The sequence below is a fragment of the Salmo salar genome, chromosome ssa04 (assembly GCF_905237065.1).
Source record: "Salmo salar chromosome ssa04, Ssal_v3.1, whole genome shotgun sequence".
NCBI lineage: Eukaryota > Metazoa > Chordata > Actinopteri > Salmoniformes > Salmonidae > Salmo > Salmo salar.
In genome coordinates this window covers 16,503,265-16,522,435 of record NC_059445.1, presented here as the reverse complement: position 1 = coordinate 16,522,435, position 19,171 = coordinate 16,503,265, and the positions used below count along the sequence as shown (strand labels likewise).

The 19,171-nt window shown below is 42.6% G+C and overlaps 1 protein-coding gene across 1 annotated transcript; it reads right to left on the bottom strand.

Annotated features, from left to right (window-relative positions):
- Positions 1-4,805: 4,805 nt before the first annotated feature.
- LOC106602383 (centrosomal protein of 44 kDa) lies at positions 4,806-18,799 on the bottom strand. The gene is made up of 11 exons (XM_014194982.2): positions 18,657-18,799; positions 18,322-18,420; positions 13,156-13,303; positions 7,017-7,163; positions 6,730-6,825; positions 6,390-6,530; positions 6,058-6,270; positions 5,705-5,771; positions 5,447-5,565; positions 5,112-5,149; positions 4,806-4,984 (listed from the first exon to the last, which is right to left on the bottom strand). The coding sequence occupies exons 2-11, from the start codon at positions 18,411-18,413 to the stop codon at positions 4,876-4,878; spliced, it is 1,170 nt and encodes a 389-aa protein (XP_014050457.2). The 5' UTR covers positions 18,414-18,420; positions 18,657-18,799; the 3' UTR covers positions 4,806-4,875.
- Positions 18,800-19,171: the final 372 nt, after the last annotated feature.

Sequence of the window (19,171 nt, the reverse complement as noted above, 5' to 3'; positions counted from 1 at the left end):
TTGTGGGCCCCTCAGAACCATGGTTCTAAGCCTCAGAAGGTGACCATCCCTTCGGCGACCGATTTGGTAGTTGTTCAGCCCCGGGGAGCTCCTGGCTTTTGATCCGTCCCCAGCTAAGTTTGTCATTAAAAGTCTATATTTTGCCTTAAACCTGCCTCTTGAGTGTTTGTACTGTGGCCAATCCTCAATTACACCACAGCTTATGTGGCACTTATAGGAATCAAAGCCAAATCTCTGGTGTTGCAAGCACCATGCTCCAGCACACTGGGTTGTCCATTTCTTTGGATCCACAACTCCTTGGTCATCGTTTTTGGTTTTATTACGCATTTTTATAATATTTAGGTCAGGATTCAATTAAAGAGCACTTTGTCAGCAAAGTCCACATTCACGGTACAACGCTGCATATAGAAATAAGCATATCAAGAAGCTGATTAAATAGCATGATTGTTACACAGGTGCACCTTGCGCTGGGGACAAGAAAATGCCACTCTAAAATGTGCAGTTCTGACTGCAGGAATGCCCAAAAGAGCTGTTGCCAGATATTTTAATGTTAATTTCTCTACCATAAGCCGCCTCCAACGTAATTTTAGAGAATTTGGCAGTACGCCCAACCAGCCTCACTACCGCAGACCATGTGTTACCATGCCAGCCCAGGACCTCCACATCTGGCTCCTTCACCTGCGGGATCATCTGAGACCTGTCACCCGAACAGCTGATGAAACTGAGGAGTATTTCTGTCTATAATAAAGCCCTTTTGTGAGGGAAAAACTCATTCTGATTGGCTGGGCCTGGCTCCCCAGTGGGTGGGCCTATTCCCTCCCATGTCTGCGCTCCTGCCCACTCATTTGAAATCCAGATTAGGGCATAATGAATTTATTTCAATTGACTGATTTCCTTGTATGAACTGTAAAAACTTTTATTATTTTTTGTAAATCACTGAAATTGTTGCATTGATATTTTTGTTCAGTATAGTTAACAAATTGAATAAGGTTTGCTAGCTCTAGAATAGATCAAGTACATGAAAGGTCTGGGGATCTCAATGAGAGGTTTGAGAAACCACTGCTTTATAACATGCCTTGAATTGAATCTCGGCCTGAATGAGAAACTTTGAGCAGAATTAGACTTTCTCAAATTATTAATTCCTTGTGTCCTTTCTCCTAGCCTTTTTTTCAAAACGCAATTGATCTTCTTCATACAATGCAGTCCGTACTGGGCCTAGGGGAGCTCTACTATGAGGAGGAAGGATGATTGAACGGGAGCTGGAGTACAGTCCAGTATAGCCAGAGAAGACGTCTCAGAGGTCTGTTAGTGACCTCTACTGGTGTCAGTTTAGGCGCAACTGCAAAGTAGACAACACACCGTGAGGCTTTATTCAATTTGCATCGCTGAAGAATTACAGATTGCGTGACAAATGTAAAAGGTTATTTCCAATTAAACTGACATCCAGCGTTTACCGTGAATGTAGAGTCCGCCTACGCGGAAACGTTGCTTATAAATTTCACATGCTGAACTTCCGCTATACGGATTGAATAGAGCCCTCAGTTGACGGGTATTCCGACACGCCACCCTGATTGAAAGTAAGGTTACACAAGACCGGGCATTGTACGTAAAATTGTTTGTGCAAATAAAATACAGAATTACAGTACCAGTCTAAAGTTTGGACACACTTACTCATTCAAGGGTTCTTTAAAATGTACTAATTTCTACATTGTAGAATAATAATGAAGACATCAAAACTATGAAATAACATATGGAATCATGTAGTAACCAAAAAAGTTTAACAAATCAAAATATGTTTTTTATTTGATATTCTTCAAAGTAGCCACCGTTTGTCTTGACGGCTTGCACTCTTGGCATTCTCTCAACCAGCTTCATGAGGTAGTTACCTGGAATGCATTTCAATTAACAGGTGTGCCTTGTTAAAAGTTCATTTGTGGAATTTCTTTCCTTATTAACCTGTTAGGGCTAGGGGGCAGTATTGACACGGCCGGATAAAAAACGTACCCGATTTAATCTGCTTACTACTCCTGCCCAGTAACTAGAATATGCATATAATTATTGGCTTTGGATAGAAAACACCCTAAAGTTTCTAAAACTGTTTGAATGGTGTCTGTGTATAACAGAACTCAAATGGCAGGCCAAAACCTGAGAAGATTCCATGCAGGAAGTGGCCTGTCTGAGAAGTTGTGTTTCATCTTGGCTCTTTTTATTGAAGACTGAGGATCTTTGCTCTAACGTGACACTTCCTACGGCTCCCATAGGCTCTCAGAGCCCGGGAAAAAGCTGAACGATATCGAGGCAGCCTCTGGCTGAAACACATTATCGCTTTTGGCAAGTGGCCGATCAGAGTACTATGGGCTTAGGCGCGTGCCCGAGTCGACCCCATGCTTTATTTTCTTTCTTCTGTTTACCTAAACGCAGATTCCCGGTCAGAATATTATCGCTTTTTTTATGAGAAAAATGGCATAAAAATTGATTTTAAACAGCGGTTGACATGCTTCGAAGTACGGTAATGGAATATTTCGAATTTTGTCACGAATTGCGCCATGCTCGTCACCCTTATTTACCCTTTCGGATAGTGTCTTGAACGCACACAAACAAAACGCTGCTGTTTGGATACAACTATGGATTATTTTGAACCAAACCAACATTTGTTATTGAAGTAGAAGTCCTGGGAGTGCATTCTGACGAAGACAGCAAAGGTAATAACATTTTTCTTATAGTAAAGCTGACTTTGAGTGCTAAACTTGCTGGGTGTCTAAATAGCTAGCCCTGTGATGCCGGGCTATCTACTGAGAATATTGCAAAATGTGCTTTCACCAAAAAGCTATTTTAAAAATCGGACATATTGAGTGCATAGAGGAGTTCTGTATCTATAATTATTAAAATCATTGTTATGCTTTTTGTGAACGTTTATCGTGAGTAATTTAGTAAATTCACCGGCAGTGTTCGGTGGGAATGCTAGTCACATGCTAATGTAAAAAGCTGGTTTTTGATACAAATATGAACTTGATTGAACAAAACATGCATGTATTGTATAACATAATGTCCTAGGGTTGTCATCTGATGAAGATCCACAAAGGTTAGTGCTGCATTTAGCTGTGGTTTGGGTTTATGTGACATTATATGCTAGCTTGAAAAAATGGGTGTCTGATTATTTCTGTCTGGGTAGTCTGACATAATCTAATGTTTTGCTTTCGTTGTAAAGCCTTTTTGAAATCGGACAGTGTGGTTAGATTAACGAGAGTCTTGTCTTTAAAATGGTGTAAAATAGTCATATGTTTGAAAAATTGAAGTTTTTGCATTTGAGGAATTTGAATAACGCGCCACGGGATTACACTGGCTGTTGCGTAGGTGGGACGATTTGGTGCCACCTAGCCCAGAGAGGTTAATGTGTTTGAGCCAATCAGCTGTGTTGTGACAAGGTAGGGGTGGTATACAGAAGATTGCCCTATTTGGTAAAAGACCAAGTCCATATTATGGCAATAACAGCTCAAATAAGCAAAGAGAAATGACAGTCCATCATTACTTCAGTCAATCCAGAAAAGTGCAGTCGTAAAAACCATCAAGCGCTACGCTGAAACTGGCTCTCATGTGGACCTCCACAGGAAAGGAAGACCCAGAGTTACCTTTGCTGCAGGGAAGTTCATTAGAGTTACCAGCCTCAGAAATTGCAGCCCAAATAAATGCTTCAGTGTTCAAGTAACAGATATCTCAACATCAACTGTTCAGAGGAAACTGTGAATCAGGCCTTCATGGTTGAATTGGTGCAAAGAAACCACACCAATAAGAGACTTGCTTGGGCCAAGAAACACAACCAATGGACATTAAACCGGTGGAAATCTGTCCTTTGGTCTGATGAGTCAAAATGTGAGATTTTTGGTTCTAACCGCCATGTTTTTGTTAGATACAGATGATCTCCGAATGTGTCGTTCCCACCGTGAAGCATGGAGGAGGTGTGATGGTGTGACAGGTAGCCTCGTGGTTAGAGCATTGCGCCAGTAACCGAAAGGTTGCTGGATCCAATCCCAGACCCGACATGGTAAAAGTCTGTTCCGTCCCTGAACAAGGTAGTTAACCCACTGTTCCCCGGTAGGCCATCATTGCAAATAAGAATTTGTTCTTGATTGACTTACCTAGTTAATTAAATAAAAAGGTTAAAAACAAACGGTGTGGGGGTGCTCTGCTGGTGACACTGTCAGTGATTTATTTAGAATTCAAGGCACACTTAACCAGCATGGGTACCACAGCATTCTGCAGCGATAAGCCATCCCATCTGGTTTGCGCTTAGTGGGACTATCATTTGTTTTCAACAGGACAATGACCCAAAACACACATCCAGGCTGTGTAAGGGCTATTTGACCAAGCAGGAGAGTGATGGAGTGCTGCATCAGATGACTTGGCCCCCACAATCACTCGACCTCAACCCAATTGAGATGGTTTGGGATGAGTTGGACCGCAGAGTGAAGGAAAAGCAGCCAACAAGTGCTCATCATATGTGGGAATTCCTTCAAGACTATTGGAAAAGCATTCCAGGTGAAGCTGGTTGAAAGAATGCCAAGAGTGTGCAAAGCTGTCATCAAGGAAAAGGGTGGCTACTTTGAAGAATCTAAAATATATTTTGATTTGTTTAACACTTTTTTTGGTTACTACATGATTCCATATGTATTATTTCATAGTTTTGATGTCTTCACTATTATTCCACAATGTAAAAAATAGTAAAAATGAAGAAAAACCCTTGAATGAGTAGGTGTCCAAACTTTTGACTAGTACTGTTTATAATGGATTGTGAACACAAGTCGATATTTATCTATGATACCTTTATTCATCACTAACATACTAATCCAGAGAGCAATTACAAAAATACATTTTTTTTTAAAGTTTCAATTTACATTGAGGGTTACAATAATGACATTTATTCACCAATCCAAAGAAAGTATAGGCGGGAGCTAGACTTCTTAAAAGGCTGGAAGTGTCTTTCATCCTAAAACAAAGGAGAATAACAAATCGTAATGAAGTTAAACATAAATGCAGTATTATTTTATATACAGTAGATGGTGTATTAGCCTTGGTTAACATTTGAGGGAATACAACAGATCTACAGTACTTACATGTTGGCTATCCTTTCCAATCTCTCTTTCATATTCTCCTATAGAAAATGAGTCAAGAATAAATGAAAAACAAAGGGCTTGATTTCATCCGTATTGCAGAAGATCTGCGTAAAAATTCTAAGGTAATGTCCAGTTGACTCCTCATATGCAGAGTTTACCGTGAATGAAATCTCCTCAAACATTGCCTTTAAAATTTAAATTGACCTATAACGTGGATCTTTCACGATACTACAGATTGAATCCAGCCCAAATAGTCTGTATGTCTGTCATGGAAACAGATACATACATACATACATACACACACACACACACACACTTGTAATATCTGCCATTACCTCTGGGGGTGCCGTTGTCACACAGGGGCTGATGGGATAGCTAGCGGAAAGGGTGGAGGACTGAGGACGCTCACAGCCAGAGTTGTGTAGGAGGCTCTCTGGAGGACTGGGTCTTGACTCTAAGGGTATGTGAGCATCAGTTGAACTTTTATATCACACTGGGAATTTGATCTTTCTATTACTGTATTTCAGTTGTTGTATACAATGGCCTCATTAATGCTCTACTAAGATACTTTCACTGTCAAAATCAGTTCCAACCCGTGACTTCTGTTGCATTATCCGCCATGTGATGACTCCAACCTCCATTGATAAGTGATGACGACTCCTAGAGGGAAAAAAACCCCAAAAACCTTGAAAGCTGTACATTTTTCCATCTTTAACCAGCAAACAGAGATACAGCAGACATTCTGGAATGGACTGACATCATTAGTTCAACATCTGCTTCCACTTGTCATTGGATAGAGGTACGGAGAGTTCTTTAGAAGCGTCTTCAGATCGGACAGATGTGGTGTAGAGATCCCTTCCTACCTGGGCCATGGCTGACACACATGCAGACACACAGTATCCAATAATCAATTTGCAGTGGCTAGGGACACACACACAGAGCCTACCTGGGCCGTGGCTGTGGAGAGGGTCAGTCTGGTCTCCAGCAGTAGCACTCTGCTCTCCAGGTTCTCCCACTGGTGCTTGTCTATAGTGATCCTCCCGGCCGAGGCCTTCTCTAGAAGCTCCAGCCTCTGCTCCAGGGCCGAGAGCCTCCCCAGCCTGGTCTGGACCTGCAGCAGCTGGGCCTCCAGCGCTGCCAGCCTCCCCTCCACCAGGTCCTGGAAGGGTGGTCACAATGCAGTCTGTGTGTGTGTGTGTCACTTTGGTGCTGTGTGTTACAGAGAGAAGGGCTCTGTGTGTCTGTGCTTATATTGTGGAGAAGTATGCTGGTACTCACTGTTTGAGGGACTGTAGGTGCTTGGTTCTGGACCTCATCCATTCCCAGCCCCTCTTCCTCTTCATTATCTGAGGTTCTACTAGAGGAGACCCAGGAGTCACCACCAATGTGTCTCTCCACTAGTGGCCTGCTTAGGGACAACTGTGGGAAAGAACCATCTCACCTAATCATGTTAAGGCCGGGCCATGTACTCATGCAGCATTACAACGGACTATGTTATTATTTTAAAATGTTTTATTTAACCTTTATTTAACTAGGCTAGCTCAGGCCTCTTTGATAAAGTGTAGAGAGTTGAACAGGTCTGTTGGTCTACACTGTCATGTCCTTGGCAAAGACTTACTGTGGTGGCCATGGGATTCATTGTTTCAGCCTGAAATGGGAGAGCCTCACTTTTGGAGTCTGAACTCGAGGCCTGAAAATGAGCTCTCGGCTTTGGCTGCAACACACACAGATGCAATACATGAACCTTTTCTTTTACCAGGTAGGCTATTGAGAATTACAATACAGACATGGTCTAATCAAGAGGGTGCAATAGTTAATTGAACCGTGAATACCGCGTCATCATTATCATGTCGTTGATGATACTCTTTGCTCTAGGCTCGTCAAAGCTGAGGGAGACAGACTGACCTTGTTGCCTTTGCTGAGCTCTTTGTGTTTCTGCAGGGCGAAGGCGATGACGTCACAGAGGATGCAGGTCTTTCTTTCTGCAAAGCCAAACTGGAGGAACTGCTGCTTGGTCAGGACGGGTTTGTAGTGGAAGAGATCCCGCAGTACCTAGATGTGGGTGAACAATAGACAGTATGACACACACGGCTGAATTCTCCCTGCTGAAAAATTCTTTCAAATCAAAAATACACAAGGTTGTTTCATTCAAACAGTAAAAAATGCAAAGATCAAAACAACATTCATTGAAGATCACATTGCAAAGTATCTCGTACAGGGGTTTAACTCATTTTGCACTGGGGGCCACATTCGGTCTTCAAGAAGGTCCAGAGGGTCGCATTGAAAATGTGTTCACTTCTTCACCATCAAAACGTGCAAAGAAATTGTCCTGTATCCAATGCTTTAGAAATGTTCAATGCTACCCGACTGTCTAATACTTACTGTGGTGGCCATGGGATTCATTGTTTCAGCCTGAAATGGGAGAGCCTCACTTTGGAGTCTGAACTCGAAGTCGCTCTGGATAAGAGCGTCTGCTAAATGACTTAAATGTAAATGTAAATGTCTACAGTGAGGGGGAAAAAGTATTTGATACCCTGCTGATTTTGTACGTTTGCCCACTGACAAAGAAATGATCAGTCTATAATTTTAATGGTAGGTTTATTTGAACTGTGAGAGACAGAATAACAACAAATCCAGAAAAATGCATGTCAAAAATATTATAAATGGATTTGTATTTTAAATGAGGGAAATAAGTATTTGACCCCCTCTCAATCAGAAAGATTTCTGCCTCCCAGGTGTCTTTTATACAGGTAACGAGCTGAGATTAGGAGCACACTCTTAAAGGGAGTGCTCCTAATCTCAGCGTGTTACCTGTATAAAAGACACCTGTCCACAGAAGCAATCAATCAGATTTCAAACTCTCCACCATGGCCAAGACCAAAGAGCTCTCCATGGATGTCAGGGACAAGATTGTAGACCTACACAAGGCTGGAATGGGCTACAAGACCATCGTCAAGCAGCTTGGTGAGAAGGTGACAACAGTTGGTGCGATTATTTGCAAATGGAAGAAACACAAAAGAACTGTCAATCTCCCTCGGCCTGGGGCTCCATGCAAGATCTCACCTCGTGGAGTTGCAATGATCATGAGAACGGTGAGGAATCAGCCCAGAACTACACGGGAGGATATTGCCAATGATCAAGGCAGCTGGGACCATAGTCACCAAGAAAACAATAGGTAACACACTACGCCGTGAAGGACTGAAATCCCACAGCGCCCGCAAGGTCCCCCTGCTCAAGAAAGCACATATACATGCCCGTCTGAAGTTTGCCAATGAACGATTCAGAGGACAACTGGGTGAAAGTGTTGTGGTCAGATGAGACCAAAATGGAGCTTTTGGCATCAACTCAACGTGTTTGGAGGAGGAGGAATGCTGCCTATGACCCCAAGAACACCATCCCCACCGTCAAACATGGAGGTGGAAACATTATGCTTTGGGGGTGTTTTTCTGCTAAGGGGACAGGACAACTTCACCGCATCAAAGGGACGATGGACGGGGCCATGTACCGTCAAATCTTGGGTGAGAACCTCCTTGCCTCAGCCAGGGCATTGAAAATGGGTCGTGGATGGGTATTCCAGCACGACAATAACCCAAAACACACGGCCAAGGCAACAAAGGAGTGGCTCAAGAAGAAGCACATTAAGGTCCTGGAGTGGCCTAGCCAGTCTCCAGACCTTAATCCCATAGAAAATCTGTGGAGGGAGCTGAAAGTTCGAGTTGCCAAACGTCAGCCTCGAAACCTTAATGACTTGGACAAGATCTGCAAAGAGGAGTGGGACAAAATCCCTCCTCAGATGTGTGCAAACCTGGTGGCCAACTACAAGAAACGCCTGACCTCTGATTGCCAACAACGGTTTTGCCACCAAGTACTAAGTCATGTTTTGCAGAGGGGTCAAATACTTATTTCCCTCATTAAAATGCAAATCAATTCATAACATTTTTGACATGCGTTTTTCTGGATTTTTTTGTTGTTATTCTCCCTCTCACTGTTCAAATACACCTACCATTAAAATTATAGACTGATCATTTCTTTGTCAGTGGACAAACGTAGAAAATCAGCAGGGGATCAAATACTTCTTTCCTTCACTGTAGGTTTCATTTGAATGATTATTAGTGAGCTGGACACAGTCAAGAAACAGTATAAATGTAGGTCCATTATATTTTCTACAGTTTCCATTTGGTTTTAATCACTTTAAAAGTATATGGAGTTCGTTTTCCCTTCCAAAAAATGACATGTATCCTTGCCTCGATACACTTAATTCATGTGAAAAGGGAATAATAGGAGCTGGATCACATGACAAATCCAAACATTCTATTGATAATTGTAAAACTCACTATAGTTAACATGAGTTAAGGAAAGATGGCAGTACGTATGACAGGAGGGCTAAATGAGTGCTTTCCTGTTACACTGAGCAAATCGCAGAGCAAATGGCTTGTCTCCTCTCTGCACTGTCTTCTGTATGAAATGCTGCTGGTGTCGGCCCAATCTGTTTCCCATATTTATTTGTGTGTGTGTGTGTGTGTGTGTGTGTGTGTGTGTGTGTGTGTGTGTGTGTGTGTGTGTGTGCGCACCAGCCAGGCGAAGCAGTGACTGGGCGCCAGCCATCGCACAGAGGTTCTCGCTCTTCCTTCTCGGTCTCCCTCTCCTCTCTCGCCAAAATGAACCAATGCTGTGAGAGGCAGATAGCTCGCCTGCGGCCTCAGCACTAAGGGAACAGAAGAGGGGATTCTGATCCGAGATGAGAACTTGGACCAACATGGAGTTCCTGTGTTCACCGCAGGAATCAGGATTTCATGTGATCCTTCATAAAACACAATTGCTCAAGGACACTGTGCTGCCGACCACCGGTTGCCAGCTGGAAGGAAACACCAGAGAGTGTGTTAAATACAGATGCTGCAGATCAGGGCCCGCTCAGTGAAAACCCTTCTGGTTCTGATAGCAGGGTTAACAGAGGCTACAGTACAGCCTCAACAGAAAGACTGAAAAAAACCCTGATGCATTTACACAAGTCATTCCTTCCAAGTCCTCGGTTGGTTGTGATGAGAGAGGAGCTGTAATATTAAAACGTGCGATGAAGGAAATGGCTTAGCCTTGACCAAGCACAATATCATGGAAAAAGGAATTCCGACAGTGGAGGCCTATACCATTTCCCATAGATAAGAATGAATGGAATTCCTAGAGTACCTTAAGACTCCATTCATGTCATTTGAGCACCACAGGAATGAAAAGGAATCCCACATGTAGCCTACCCTTTACTTCTACAGGGGAAATCCTGCACTGTTTCAAAAGGACTTTATTGGTAGTGAGCGACGCAATAGCAATGTCTTCCGTGTGTGTGTATTAGGGGAAAATATTGCGGTTCAGCTCAAGCTCGGAGAGGTTAAACCACAGCAGAGCGTCTGGGTAGACAGCCGTTGGCCTCAGGAGACCCCAAGGAATAAACTGAAGTCAGTGTGCGACCGTTGCCTGTGAAGAAACAACTGGAAACACTGCCATTTTGAACCATTACGATGATAGCTGTGATGTATGAGAGAGGGGATCTAGAGGGGACTCCCTGCTATTAGGAGAAACTGTTCCATGTTAGAGAGAGAGACACTGCATGGGGCCACATGGGGAGAGCGGTGGTGGGGAGCCTACTGGAAAAAAGTAGGACCCAGGAAAGATCCCAGCACGCGGTGAATGAACAGAGCATTAAATCATAGGGAGGGCATGAAGGAACGAGGCTGGGAGATAAGTGAACTGGTCTGGATGTGGGATTGTTGCGGCGGCGTCAAGAAGACGCTCTGTGTCTTCTTCCTACCATACTAATGGAGACCGATGGAGTAAAATCCCTCCACTGTGCATGATGATAGCCTTACTATTTAACTATGTCACAGAAACATGTTAACCTACAGTACCAGTCAAAAGTTTGGACACCGACTCATTCAAGGGTTTTTCGTATTTTTTTATATTTTCCTACATTGTAGAATAATAGTCAAGACATCAAAGCTATGAAATAACACATATGGAATCATGTCGTAACCAAAACAAAGTGTTAACCAAACCAAAAAATCTGATCCTATTACTCCAGTGCTAGCCTCCCTACACTGGCTTCCTGTTATGATTATTATTTGACCATGCTGGTCATTTATGAACATTTTAACATCTTGACCATGTTCTGTTATAATATCCACCCGGCACAGCCAGAAGAGGACTGGCCACCCCTCATAGCCTGGTTCCTCTCTAGGTTTCTTCCTAGGTTTTTGGCCTTTCTAGGGAGTTTTTCCTAGGGAGTTTTTCCTAGCCACCGTGCTTCTTTCACATGCATTGCTTGCTGTTTGGGGTTTTAGGCTGGGTTTCTGTACAGCACTTTGAGATATCAGCTGATGTACGAAGGGCTATATAAATAAATTTCATTTGATTTAAACAAATCAAAATATATTTTATATTTGACATTCAAAGTAGCTACCCTTTGCCTTGATGACAGCTTTGCACACTCTTGGCATGTGTTTGAGCCAATCAGTAGTGTTGTGACAAGGTAGGGTTGGCATACAGAAGATAGCCCTATTTGTTAAAAGGCCAAGTCCATATTATGGCAAGACTAGCTCAAATAAGCAAAGAGAAATGACAGTCCATTATCACTTTAAGACATGAAGGTCAGTCAATCTGGAAAATTTGAAGAACTTTGAACGTTTCTTCAAGTGCAGTCGCAAAAACCATCAAGCACTATGATGAAACTGGCCCTCATGAGGACCGCCACAGGAAAGGAAGACCCAGAATTACCTCTGCTGCAGAGGATAAGTTCATTAGAGTTACCAGCCATGGGCCTCCCGAGTGGCGCAGTGGTCTAAGGCCACTAGAGATTCTGGGTTCGAGTCCAGGCTCTGTCGCAGCCGGCTGCGACGGGGAGACCCATGGGGTGGCGGGTTAGGGGAGGGTTTGGCCAGCATGGACGTCCTTGTCCCATCGCGCACTAGCGACTCCTGTGGCGGGCCGGGCGCAGTGCACGTTGACACCAGGTGTACGGTGTTTCCTCCGACACATTAGAGCGGCTGGCTTCCGGGTTAAGTGGGCATTGCGTTAAAGAAGCAGTGCGGCTTGGTTAGGTTGTGTTTTGGAGGGTGCACAGCTCTCGACCATCGCCTCTCCCGTACGGGAGTTGCAGCAATGGGACAATTGGATACCACGAAATTGGGGAGAAAAAAAGGGTGTAAAAAAACACATTACTAAAGGACACCAATAATAAGAAGAGACTTGCTTGGGCCAAGAAACACAAGCAATGGACATTAGACCGGTGGAAATCTGTCCTTTGGTTCCAACCACCATGTGTTTGTGAGAAGCAGAGTAGGTGAACGGATAATCTCCGGATGTGTGGTTCCCACCGTGAAGCATGGAGGAGGAGTGATGGTGCTTTGCTGGTGACACGGTCTGTGATTTATTTAGAATTCAAGGCACACTTAACCAGCATGGCTACCACAGCATTCTACAGCAATATGCCATCCCATCTGGCTTGGGCTTAGTGATACTATCATTTGTTTTTCAACAGGACAATGACCCAAAACATACCACCAGGTTGTGTAAGCGCCATTTGACCAAGAAGGAGAGTGATGAGTGCTGCATCAGATGACCTGGCCGCCACAATCACCTGACCTCAACCCAATTGAGATGGTTTGGGATGAGTTGGACCGCAGAGTGAAGGAAAAGCAGCCAACAAGTGCTCATCATATGTGGGAACTCCTTCAAGACTGTTGGAAAAGCATTCCTCATGAAGCTGGTTGAGAGAACGTCAAGAGTGTGCAAAGCTGTCATCAAGGCTAAGGGTGGCTACTTAAACAAATCCAAATATATTTTAGATTCTTCTAACACTTTTTGGTTACTTCATGATTCCACGTGTGTTATTTCATAGTTTTGATGTCTTCACTATTATTCTACAATGTGGAAAATAGTCAAAATAAAGAAACACCCTTGAATGAGTAGATGTCCAAACTTGACAGGTACTGTACACTATTACCCTTAATAGATTATTTTTTTTAAAGAACACAATAGAATCAATGTGTGGATTTACCTTGTAGATGCATTCGATAAAACGTAGGTCATTCTTCCCAGCGAGTTCCACTCCGAAGACCACCAGGTGTTCAGCAAGGTATGGTGAATAGGAGATGAATGCATAACTGACTATGGGGAGAAAAGCAGAAGGATCCCCTTTGGCCAAGCTGTGGAGATAAAGCATAGATTGTGTTTTACAATGTGTACGACTGTTTTCATATGTATTAGTATCATTTAGGCCTAAAAATATATGACAATGCTCTGTTCAGACAGGTAAACCGATTTTAACAACTTTTTTTTTGACCAATCAGATCAGATCTTTATCAGAGCTGATGTGATTGGTCAAAAGCCCAATTAGCGGGGAAAAAAATAGAAGAATTGAGCTGCAACACACATTTTGACAATGGAACCCAAACGAGTTCGATAAAAAACACATTCAAAAAAAGTGGCCAACCTTTGTCTCCCGATTTAAATTGTCTCACATCCACAGAAAATTGTATTTGAGCCATATCCTTTTTTAAATCCCCCACAAGCATATTGTGTTTGATGCTCTTCACTTCAAAAGGAATCCCTACTTCCCTGCTCATCAGATGTGCAGACTGGGGTCCTCGTCAGAGGGGTACCCACGGCTGGTTAATGTAAAGCATGTTTACAAACCGAGTTATAGTCGGGCAGGGCTCTGTACAACCCCCTCTGCCGCTTGCCGGAGACTTCAAAACAAACTCAGACCATGAACTGTACCCGTGGCTACAGCCCCAATCTGGATGTTTATAGGACTACAGATGTTTAGTCTGTCTTCCAGCCAAATCATTTAGTCTTTGTCGCAAATAGCACCCTATATAGTGCACAATTTTTTTTAAACAGAGCCTATAGCACGCAAGAGTAGTGCACTATCTGAGGAATAGGGTCCCATATGGGACACAATCTCGTGACTTTATCCTACACTACAGAGCAGGTTTGCCTATAGCACGCAAGAACATCATACAGACTGTTGATAATATTCATTCTAGCCTAAATTGTCATTCTTAATTCATCACAAGTTCCATATGTCATCACACTTGCAATGTGTTGGCACTTTCAAGCCAAATACTGAGTGTAATGGGCAAAGGCCATAGAAATCAGTGACCCCACAACCTGGATAAAGAGCTGGTCAGATATGCTCATCATAACAATGGGATCATCGGAAATTAGGCCCATGGTGGAACAAAATGTTAAATCATGAGAAATACTACCATATGCACACCTGCCTCTCCTTCAAGGTGTCGTCTGCCCAAAATATTCTTAGATACTGCATGGATGGTTAATATTTGTAGAATAATAGTGAAGACATCAAAACTATGACATAACACATATGGAATCATGTAGTAACCAAAAAATAAATAAATAAATTAAACAAATCCAAATATATTTTATGTTTGAGATTCTTCAAAGTAGCCACCCTTTGCCTTGATGACAACTTTGCACACTCTTGGCATTCTCTCAACCAGCTTCACCTGGAATGCTTTTCCAACAGTCTTGAAGGAATTCCCACATATGCTGAGCACTTGTTGGCTACTTTTCCTTCACTCTGCGGTCCAACTCATCCCAAACCATCTCAATTGGGTTGAGGTCAGGTGATTGCGGCAGCCAGGTCATCTGATGCAGTACTCCATAACTCTCCTTCTTGGTCAAATAGCCCTTACACAGCCTGGAGGCATTTTGGGTCATTGTCCTGTTGAAAAACAAATGATAGTGGGACTAAGCCCAAACCAGATGGGATGTTGCGTCATACTGATGGCAGTCTATGGACACTGTCTGGTCAACAGTACAGGCTGGTTGCAGTGGTGTACCGCCGTCCAATCTGCAGCAACTGCATGACACCACCGCGTCAGCATGTACCAACATGAATGTGTAACATTTCTGACTTGTAGATTCCACGCCCCGAAGAATTCTTGGTATTCTGGAGGCAAAGGGGGGTCCGACCCAGTACTAGACAGGTTGTAGCTAATAAACTGTCTGGTGAGTGAGTATGTACAGTGCCTTCGGAAAGTATTCAGACCTCTTGACTTTTTTTCACATTTTGTTACGTTACAGCCTTATTCCAAAAGGGAGTCAATAAAACATTTCTCAGCAATCTACACACAATACCCCATAATGACAAAGCAAAATGTAGAAATGTTTGCAAATTTATTCAAAATAAAAAACATACCTTATTTACATACTGTAAGTATTCAGACCCTTTGCTATGAGACTTGAAATTGAGCTCAGGTGCATCCTGTTTCCATTGATCATCCTTGATGTTTCTACAACTTGGAGTCCACATGTGGTAAATTCAATTGATTGGACATGATTTGGAAAGGCACACATCTATCTATATCTATGGTCCCACAGTTGACAGTGCATGTCAGGCAAAAACGAAGCTATGAGGTCGAAGGAATTTTCCTTATCGACAATATTGTGTCGAGGCACAGATCTGGGGAAGGGTACCAAAAAATGTCTGCAGCATTTAAGGTCCACAAGAACACAATGGCCTCCATCATTCTTAAATGGAAGAAGTTTGAAATCACCAAGACTCTCCCTAGAGCTGGCCACCAAGCCAAACTGAGCAATCTGTGGAGAAGGGCCTTGGTCAGGGAGGTGACCAAGAACCCGATGGTCACTGACAGAGCTCCAGAGTTCCTCTGTGGAGATGAGAGAACCTTCCAGAAGGACAACCATCTCTGCAGCACTCCACCAATCAGGCATTTATGGTAGAGTGGCCAGAGGGAAGCCCCTCATCAGTAAAAGACAGTAAAGACTCTCAGACCATGAGAAACAAGATTCTCTGATCTGATGAAACCAAGATTGAACACTTTGGCCTAAATGCCAAGCGTCACGTCTGGAGGAAACATGGCACCATCCCTACGGTGAAGCATGGCGGTGGCAGCATCATGCTGTGGGGATGTTTTTCAGCGGCAGGGACTGGGAGACTAGTCAGGATTGAGGCAAAGATGAACAAAGCAAAGTACAGAAAGATCCTTGATGAAAACCTGCTCCAATGCACTCAGGACCTCAGACTGGGGCGAGGGTTCATCTTCCAACAGGAAAATGACCCTAAGCACACAGCCAAGACAACACAAGAGTGGCTTCGGGACGAGTCTCTGAATGTCCTTGAATGGCCCAGCCAGAGCCCAGGCTTGAACCCGATCAAACAACTCTGGAGAGACCTGAAAATAGCTGTGGAGTGAAGCTCCCCATCCAACCTGACAGAGCTTGAGAGGATCTGCAGAGAAGAATGGGAGAAACTCCCCAAATCCAGGTGTGCCAAGTTTTGTAGCGTCATAGCCAAGAAGACTTGAGGCTGTAATTGCTGCCAAAGGTGCTTCAACAAAGTAAAAGGTCTGAATACTTATGTAAACATAATTCAAAAAAATATAGAAATTAGCAAAAATGTTTTTTGCTTTGTCATTATGGGGTATTGTGTATAGATTTTAGGGGGGGGGGGACAATTTATCAATTTTAGAATAAGGCTGTAACGTAACAAAATGTGGCAAAAGTCAAGGGGTCTGAATACTTTCCGAAGGCACTGTATGTATATATAGACACACTGAGTATACAAAACAGAACACCTGCTCTTTCCATGACAGATTGACCAGGTGAATCCAGGTGAAAGCTATGATCCCTTATTGATGTCACTTGTTAAGTCAACTTCAATCTGTGTAGATGAAGGGGAGGAGACAAGTTAAAGAAGGATCTTTAAGCCTTGAGACAATTGAGTCATGGATTGTGTATTTGTGCCATTCAGAAGGTGAATGGGCAAGACAACATATTTCAGTTCCTTTTAATGGGGTATGTTAGTAGGTGCCAGACGCACCAGTTTTTGTTAATGGCTGCAACACTGCTGGGTTTCTCGCACTCAACAGTTTCCTGGGTGTATCAAGACAGGTCCTCCACCCAAAGGACATCCATCCAGCCAACTTGAAAAAACGGTGGGAAGCATTGGAGTCAACATGGGCCAGCATCCCTGTGAAACGCTTGACACCTTGTAGAGTCATGCCCCGATGAATTGAGGCTCAGTGAGCAACTCAATATTAGGAAGGCGTTCTTAATGTTTGGTATACTCCATGTATGCTGCATACAATGAGCTCCAAAGGTATTGGGACAGTGACACATTTGTTGTTGCTTTGGCTCTGTACTCCAATACTTAGGATTTGACTATGAAGTTAAAATGCAGACTGTCAACTTTAACATTTTCATATAGACCCCCATTTTAGGGGACCAAAAGTATTGAGACAAATTAACTTGTGTGTATTAAAGTAGTCAAAAGTTTAGTATTTGATCCCATATTCCTAGCACGCAATGATTATGTCAAGAGTGTGACTCTACAAACTTGTTGGATGCATTTGCTGTTAGTTTTGGTTGTGTTTCAGATTATTTTGTGCCCAATAGAAATGAATGGTAAATAATGTATTGTCATTTGAGTCACTTTTATTGTAAGTAAGAATATAATATGCTTCTAAACACATACATTCATGTGGATGCTACAATGATTACAGATAGTCCTGAATGAATCGTAAATAATGATGAGTGAGAAAGTTAGACTCACAAATATACCAAGACACACTAACCTCTCTATTAAAATAACAGGGGAGATTAGCATTTGGGGGTGTATGATATTTGTGCATCTAACTTCCTCACTCATCATTATTATTATTCACGATTCATTCAGATCTATCTAATAATGATAGCAAAAATGGAGGGAACTATGTGCAAAAAGTGTTGTCATTTACCCTCAAATTAAAGCTGACAGCCTGCACTTTAAACTCAATCATTGTATCATTTCAAATCCAAAGTGTCAACCCACTGTTCACCAGTCTTGGAACACCTGATGATCAAAATCAGGTGCTGGAGTACAGAGCCAAACAACAACAAAATGGTCACTGCCCCAATACGTTTGGAGCTCACTATATATCAGAATGAATGAATATATGGGGGATTTATTTCTCCAATGTAAGCAAGTAAAAGTGACACAAATGTTCACACATCTCCTGCACTGCAACTAAGAGACTGAATAGTAGAGCCATCATGTGGCCATCCAACTGAACAACCACAACACAGGTGCCGACAGATTGTATAAGCTGGCTGCTTCCCTCAAAAAGTTTGGGAACGTGGCACAATTGTTTAGTTATCACTGGCACAATTTTTATCCATGACCTAGCTAACATACCCATTATAGTCGACCTCTCTTGGGTAATTCAATGCCCGTAGTTGAGTATTCAGTTTCCGAAGACATCCTTTCAAATCACCGGTTGACATCATTGTGGACCTTGAAGATGCAAATGACAGTCACAACAATTCTTCCATGAACTCTTTTACAACGAATGGATAAAACACCAACTAGCTAACTAACATAAACAATATAGCTATGTACGTGTTGGCTAGCTACCAACACAGCTTGCCAGCAAGTTACTTGCTATATTATAGGCTAACGTTAGATGTTGTTGAGGTGACACGTTGTTGCAGCTACTGAAACATACCATAACACAAAATATAATAAATTACCTTATATTTGAGTAGAAGTGCTAGCCAAATTGGCGAGCTAGCTGGACATGTATTTAGTTTGTTTTGCCCGGGTAAATAACATAATTGCCGCGATTGGCTGCCATGATAAGTGAATCAGAAAAACTAGAAGGAAGATTCATAGGAGCACATTCGTAGCTAGATGGCGCTAAAGGTTTTGTTGTGGACTTCTGGTTTTAATGTAGATGGTAAACTGACGACGACTTATGAAACAAGCTGAACTAAATAAATCCATGTAAAACGTCGTCTTTACTGTCTGTAGTTGAAAGGGAAACATAATTATTCGGGTTAGCTACCTTTAATGTGTTAGAAGAAACAAAGCAATGCACTGCAGATTGTTTTGTAAAAAGTCCAATGGATTTCATTAGATTCGTTAGACTACTCTGTGTAGGCCGACCTTTTTACTAGAATAATATTTTTCTAAACAAAAAAATAAATATTGTTTATATCACAGTTAAGTACCATTCACAATCGTTAGATGGATTTACTCAGTTAGA

Coding starts and splice junctions, on each gene's coding strand:
- LOC106602383 (XM_014194982.2), bottom strand. CDS start 18,413: ATGATGTCAACCGGTGATTTGAAAGGATGTCTTCGGAAACTGAATACT. Junction 7,164..13,155: donor TTATCGAATGCATCTACAAG/GTAAATCCACAC, acceptor ACCCACATCTAG/GTACTGCGGGATCTCTTCCA. Junction 5,150..5,446: donor TGACAACGGCACCCCCAGAG/GTAATGGCAGAT, acceptor CATTTTCTATAG/GAGAATATGAAAGAGAGATT.